Raw genomic sequence first — 7,465 nt, forward strand, 5'->3', positions numbered from 1 at the left:
TCCCTATTTCTTAATTTCAGAAAGAGAAAGACACCTAGATTTTGAAGAAGGATTGGAGAAAAAGTGAGAAAGGGAATGAGAGAAACAAGAGGAGCCACTACCTGAATTCTTCATCCTTGATTTGCTTTGGCAACCATTCCTCTACTAAGGTAACACTAGCACTCTGAAAATTAAAAAAATTATATTTTTTTATCACGATTCTTGTTCGTAAATAATTATTTGATCGAAATTTTATTTTGTTTTTACTTCTATCACTCTATATACTTAATTTCATGATCACTATATTTTAATTTGATTGCAATTTCGTATTTACTAGAATTTCGAAATTTTTTGGAAATGTAATTTAAAACACTAATGAATAGTTTTCTGGTTATATTTGGTGAATTAGGATATTAGTACCAGCCTCCTTCACTAATAGCTATGAAATTCTCATGATCTTGTAGTATGTCATCATCAAGATTTGTGGATCAACAAGTTGACTTTAAAGAAAGTATGACCCTTCAACCATCTAAAATCCCTAATCATTTGATGAGCCCAAAGAATTGTCTCATAGGCAAACTATTTTCTTACAAGCCACAAGCACATACCAATATAGCATCAATCTTTTACACCATGTGGAACAAACCTAAGGGTTTTATTTGTGAAGAAGTGAAGGATATGATCTATCTATTTTACTTCCAAAATGAGTTTGATGCAAACATGAAGATGCGTAGACAACCATGGAACTACAAAGGACAATTGCTAGTGCTTAGGCCATGGAAAAAAGGACAAGACCTAGAAGCATATAACTTTGATAATGTTCCATTTTCAGTTCAAGTTTGGGGTCTTCCCTTCACATTAAGAAGTGCAAATGTTGCTGAGAAACTATGCACCCATGCAGGAAATGTACTTGAAGTAGGAATATACAATGATCATGGTAGCCATAACTTTATCCCTAAGGCATTGGTTCTCATTGATATATCTAAACCACTTAAGCTTGGGGCTTATCTTGATACTGATGATGACTATGGTAAGATTTGGGCTGATTTTAAATATGAGAATTTGCCTATATTTTGCTACTATTGTGGAAAAATAGGTCATGAGGAACATGAATGCATGGAACGAGTCAAAGATTTGATGGAAAATAATGTCCAATCATGCAAATATGGTTCTTCTCTTAGGGCTGGTCAAATAGGAAAAAACAATGACAAATTTGATGATGGGCACAACAATCATCAAGATCAACTTTTGATGCTTGAAAAAGACTATAACATAGAAGAGGTAGACAAAGTTTCACACCAACTTTCATCTCTATATGTTACTAAGAATCAAGTTGGTGTCAACACAGATCAAGAACCCAATCCTATGCTAACCATAGAGAATCTTCAACCTAGCATGCTTAAGTTTGATATTGGCTGCAATAACCCATCTTTGAAATCCAAAAACAAAGTGAAGATGAGTGGTTATAAGTCCCAAAAACATGATTCAAGTTCAACCTTAACCACGGGTTCTGTCCCTCAAGATCACATTGGATATCTTGCAATGAAAAGGAGAAGTGAAGAATTACTTGAGCGCAAGAAAGGAAAGCGAGTTTGTATGGATCAATCTTAGTTTTTTATTACATTCTGCTTTGGATATTGTCTTGTTATGTTCTAGACTTGTTGATATGCTTTTGGAAACACCTCTAGATTATGTTTGGTGAAACTTTGTTTTATGTTTTATTCTCATAAAGAAAAATCATTGATATGGACGAAAATTTAGCATCAACCCATTATAATTAATTTCAATTAATGTCTATTTTTAAATATTTAAAATATAGCAATAATTTATCATGTTTCATTCTAATAATTTTTCCATATTAAGAGAATTGGCCAAAATGAATTTGCATAATTGTTGAATGATATTTGGATGATAGATAATTATCATATTTATGATAATTAAGTTAGTTTAATTTTATTAGAGTTTTCCTAGTTAATAAATTATTTAAACTAACTTACATTTGTCATCCTAAACTTCTATATCGTATCACTGAAATTTCATCATCAGTAATGACCTGTTCGGTCATTATTCAACTATCGAGGTATCAAAAACTCAAAACTTTGATTAGCCATCACTCTATGTCATGGCACCTTCTTGTCGGTATTCAATCATTTTTTTCTCAATCTCAAAATTTATATTAGATATATAGATATTATTATTATTATATATATATAGATTTGGTAATCTTCATATAGACGATCATTCAGTGGTGCATTTTTTGTCACTAACGAATTATGTTAGTAGTGACTTATTTTACTGTCATTCATATGATGATTATATTATTGTGCTCTATTCCCATCGACGTTCAATTCATTGGTGTCTTGATAAGTTATGTTAGTATAGATTTTTTCTTATTGACGATTATTCTGATGATTATTATATAAGTGGCTTCTTTTCCAATGACGATAGTTCCACTAGTGCCTTGTATCCCGATGATGAATTATATTAACAATGACTTCTATTCTCATCTATAGTCATTCTGATGGTGATTATATCAATCATTTCTTTTCCTAGTGACGATCATTTTGCTAGTTCCTTTTGTCCCAATGATGAGTTATATTAGTAGAGACTTCTTTTTCATTGAGGATCAATATAATGGTGATTATATTTGGAAACTTTACAATTTATGACACATTTTCAGCGCTTTTGTGGAACGCGTATAACCATTAGATTATTTTCATTTTTAAATGATTTATTTATGAAACTTTAGCTTGAGAGGCGTGTTAAAGGATATTTGGATTGATAGTATTATCTTATTTAGGATTAAGTTAGTTTCATTTTATTTGAATTTATCTATAATTTATATTTATCTTGTTACTTATTATTTAAGTTTAGTATCTTATCATTTGTAACAGTTTATGTCTATATTATAAATTGTTTTGAACTAACTCATATTTGAGTCCGACTATTTTATCATCCTAAACTTAGTCAATTTCTTAAGTAAAAGTTGACTAATTCCAAATTTTTATGTTTAGATATATAATGTATTCTCATTTTAGATAAATTCTTCTCAATATTACTTATTATTATGAATATGTAATTTGAAATATATAATTATATATATCATATATTTTTCTAATCATGAGAATCCATCACATATGAAATGTGAAACAATAAAAAAAACATAATTAAAAGGATGATATTTTATCAATAGATATGTAGTAAGAACAAAATGTACTGCCTACTTTTAGCGAAAGAGATGACAATATTAGTACATAATTGAATGAACACATACAAACAAAAATATAGGTCATCATGATAAGGCTTAATTTTTAGCATGAACTCAGCCCTACGAATGATAAAATCCGATCATATTTAATTTCAATCATGACCGGGGCAAACTGAATGAACGGTAGAGTAGAATCATACACAGTTGTAGTATTAAGTTAAATATGAGACTATTAGGAGGGTAATATTAGAGAATTGAGAGTACTATGTTGGTGGGTTAAAGATACACTCCACATACTTAAAAATATTAAGAAAATGATAACAAATATTCTAATGATATTGTATACTAATAACAATTAAATTTGATCACCACGATATATATGTTGGAAGAGATCATCATAATCTATCATATTTCATGTTCAATGTTAAAATATTAATTTCTAAAAATTTTCTAGTAGTTTCCTCTATAATTTTCTTGACTACCTTTAAACTTTAACTAACATTTATTTAATTTACTCTCCTTTCTTAGCTTCTAGCATTCTCTTTCACATATGTTCATACCACTTAATAATTAAGGTGTGATTCTATCATTTTTACTACAATAGAACTACTCCAAATTTCTCTTTAATGAACTTATCTGTATTTTTTGTGCAGTGTATACATTCATCAAAACACAATGCAACAATAAATTATTCTTTTTTTTAGTTTCCACATAAATGATAGATTACGTTTTTTAACATGAGATGTGTCCATGTTTGTTTTTGCCAGCTGAAAATTGTAAATGTCAAATGGTTCAAAATGCTCTAATTAAACCTTATCAAATTCTTCAACCTTCTACTTATAGATCAAAACAACCTTTGAATCCCAACGAATATTAGCTTTGTTAATAAATGGTTAACTACTCTATCTATAATTGTAATTTTGGACAACATTGTTTTCCACCTTTTCTTAGTTTGAATTTGTGGCTCATGTTTAGTGCCAAGTCAATCCAACACAACCATAGCATACATAATATTTATATATATTATAGCATTTGCACTAAACCTTCATATCAATTATACAAATATTCATCTATTGTTTTAAGATTACAAGAACAGGGAACCCAACTCAACAATGGTCATTATCTCATCCTTTCCTTCCATGGTATTCATTCTTTGCTTTCTAGTCCCAACTCTATTCTCCTTTTTCAAAACTATTTTAATAGTTTGTGGTCACTAATTTATTTATTATTTATTGGTATATATATTACTCTATCTAATCATTATTATAAGACAGTAGAAGATTTTCATGTTTCTTTGTTAAAGGGCATAGTAGTAAATCATTACATTATGTATAATAAAAATGGAGGTAATAACTTGGATGAAATAAATTCCAAATTGAGAAACTACTAAATTTAGAGCTTCTCAGATTAAATTATGTGTCTAATTTGCAATTTACAATTTAATGTATATGAATCTAGATTAAATTTAGTATTGGTTCATTTCTTGAGTTTAATAATTTCAATCATTCATTATATTCAATTACGTAGATTAATAAGATCAACTCCGACTTTTTTTTTGTACATAGGAATTATTAGTGTCTTTATTAACTAATACTAATGTCATATGCATAATTGTGTATCTATTCCTCTAACTCATGGATTCCTTGAAAGTATTTCATCAAATCTAATGGGTTTTTGCTCCATAAAAACGAAAGAAAATATTTCTCATATTTATTTATAATCACATTTAGAAACTTTAATTTCAATGACATTACTTCCATTTTTTTTGCTAAATGAATAATCAATAAGGTGCACTAGGGAGCACTTTTACAATATTGATTCATATATTAATGCCTTGTATAACTATAGCTTTTATATTAATATATCTTGATTCTAATTATAATTTCGCTGCACTATGATTTCCATACATATATAGCCCTTTTCATTTATAGTAAAAACTTTGGTTACCCAATTTGTAAAATCATTTAGCTCATAATCTTCTTACCCATAATGCACTTTCTATGAGGACAATAACATCATGACTACAATAAAATGATTAACTTAATAAATGGTATTATATTATTCCCTAGATTTTTATAATAATAAGTAATATATGCTTCAATTTTAAGATGATCAACATATATAATAGTATTAATTATGACATGCAGGCCAAAATGCAATTCATTTCTAGGTTATGTATACTTCTATCAACAATTCTAATGTTGCAATTGAGCACAGTATACTCAGATAATCAATGGAAATCAGCAACATTTTTGTCACCTAAGTTTGAACTAGGACCAGGATCTGTTGCAAGAAAAGAATATTTAGATATTCAATTTCCTAAAGGTCATATTTCAATCAAAAGTGTTGAAGCTGAACTAGTTTGTGAAGGAGGTAATCCTATACCCTTAGATGAAGCTTATTTAGACCATTGGTCTATTATAAAATATGATGAACACAAATATAAGAGTGAAGTTTCTGAAGGTGGTAGAGTTAATCAACAACCAAATTTCATTTTAAGTAGAAATAATGGTCCATGCAATGATGAAGTTCTTCCACAATTTTGGGGTCTTGGATCAGAAACAAGAGGAACAACAACAAATGTTCCAGACCCTTTTGGAATAGAAGCAGGTAACCCTAATCAAGTTCCATATCCTTATGAAGAAAAATGGAAGATTGATATCATGGTCATTGATATGCGTGGTGTAGTAGATAGGGTAGGGTGCATAGAATGTAGGTGTGACCTTTATAATGGTACAAAGGATTTGAAACCAGGTTATAAAGGAGGGTCCTTATGTTGCCAAGATAACACTCAATGTAAAGTGAAATGTGGGTTTGTAGCCCCAAGAAAAACCCTACAACTTAGATACACAGTGAGGTGGGTTGATTGGGACCAATTCCAAGTTCCTGCTAAGGTTTATATACTTGATGTTACCGATAATGCGGGGACAAGTGCAAACCATAATTGTCAGGTAAATTAATTTTTCACGACAATCTTTCTTAATAACAGTTCTATCGACTGAGTTGACTCTCGGAAATGTGATGACTGCAATTAATTTCCGAAATAGGTTGAGTATGATATTGAAGCAAAAGTTGGTAGTACGTACTCTGATGCCAAGAAAGGATCATTTCCAATGGCAACAGGTGGTTTTGTTGTGTATGCTGTTGCTCATCAGCATTCAGGTGGACTTGGCTCAACTCTCTATGGACAGGTAATGTTCTATATTCTACATTATTCTTATGATCTTTTGTTTCATTGCTTATTAATGAAGGATGGAATATGAAATGTGATTGTAATTTGTTTGTTATTATATATTTACCATTTTAAATTGCATTTCATAATTGTAATTGTGGTTGTAATATTGTGATTTTGGAAGTCTTTGTAACGACGTCGTAACAATAATTAGGCTACATTTTTTCGCAATTGTAGTAAAAGTAAGAGGGTAAGTTTGACGTAACAATAAGGTTGTTGCTTAGTAATCATTAGGTTATCAGGTTAAAATCTAGACAATAGTCTCTCTACTTGTAAAGTAAGACTACATACATCTACTATTCTTAGGACTCACTAAATGGAAAACTCGTTCAGGGGGCTTCCTTTTGCAGGGTAAAACACTAGTATTATAACCAATTGCAAGTATCATAGTGTTCAAACTAGTGGTGTTAATCTAGAAATCTTCTCTTAAAGAAAAACTCTTCATAGTTTGGAGATCTATTAGGAGGAGATGAAGGGCTAAAATCATCTCCATTATTATAATTATATTAAAATATTATGTGTTATTATTTCATTAAATATCATTCTAAGAAGTGAAATAGTGTAATTCCACTTCATTTCTAAACTATATATCTTTTTTATTGTAGGATGGAAGGATTTTATGTACATCAACACCAAAATATGGAACAGGAAATGAAGAAAGTTATATTGTTGGAATGTCCACTTGTTATCCACAACCAGGTTCTATTAAGATAAATAATGGTGAAATATTGACTCTACAATCTAACTACAACAATAGCATAAGTCACACTGGAGTTGTGGGACACTTTTATGTCTTAGTGGCTGAACAATTACCACACTAATGGCACATCATCATCACTTTTATGTCTTAAAACTACACAAATTGCATTTGTTTATTTCAAGATTCACCAATTTCATGGGGAAGATGATACTCAGAAGCAAGATTATAAGAAGTGTTCAAATTAGTTTTCTTTCAAACCAATATGTTTCAATTTGTTCATTACAGCACCTTTGGTTCAATTTGTTTCATTAATTTCTACTCCATTTATCTCCAAAAGTTGTTCAAT

At 29.7% G+C, this 7,465-nt stretch overlaps 1 protein-coding gene across 1 annotated transcript; it reads left to right on the plus strand.

Annotated features, from left to right (window-relative positions):
• LOC109359947 lies at window positions 5,350-7,240 on the plus strand. Its single transcript, XM_019604638.1, has 3 exons — window positions 5,350-6,138; window positions 6,235-6,378; window positions 7,025-7,240. Exons 1-3 carry the CDS (start codon window positions 5,386-5,388, stop codon window positions 7,238-7,240), a joined length of 1,113 nt encoding a protein of 370 aa, XP_019460183.1. The 5' UTR covers window positions 5,350-5,385.

Source organism: Lupinus angustifolius, chromosome LG11, assembly GCF_001865875.1.
Source record: "Lupinus angustifolius cultivar Tanjil chromosome LG11, LupAngTanjil_v1.0, whole genome shotgun sequence".
Taxonomy (NCBI): domain Eukaryota; kingdom Viridiplantae; phylum Streptophyta; class Magnoliopsida; order Fabales; family Fabaceae; genus Lupinus; species Lupinus angustifolius.

Excerpts from the sequence above, each read along its gene's own strand:
- LOC109359947 (XM_019604638.1), top strand. The coding sequence starts at position 5,386 with ATGTTGCAATTGAGCACAGTATACTCAGATAATCAATGGAAATCAGCA. Across the intron at positions 6,139-6,234 it reads GTGCAAACCATAATTGTCAG|GTTGAGTATGATATTGAAGC; the intron begins GTAAATTAATTT and ends TTTCCGAAATAG. Across the intron at positions 6,379-7,024 it reads GCTCAACTCTCTATGGACAG|GATGGAAGGATTTTATGTAC; the intron begins GTAATGTTCTAT and ends TTTTTATTGTAG.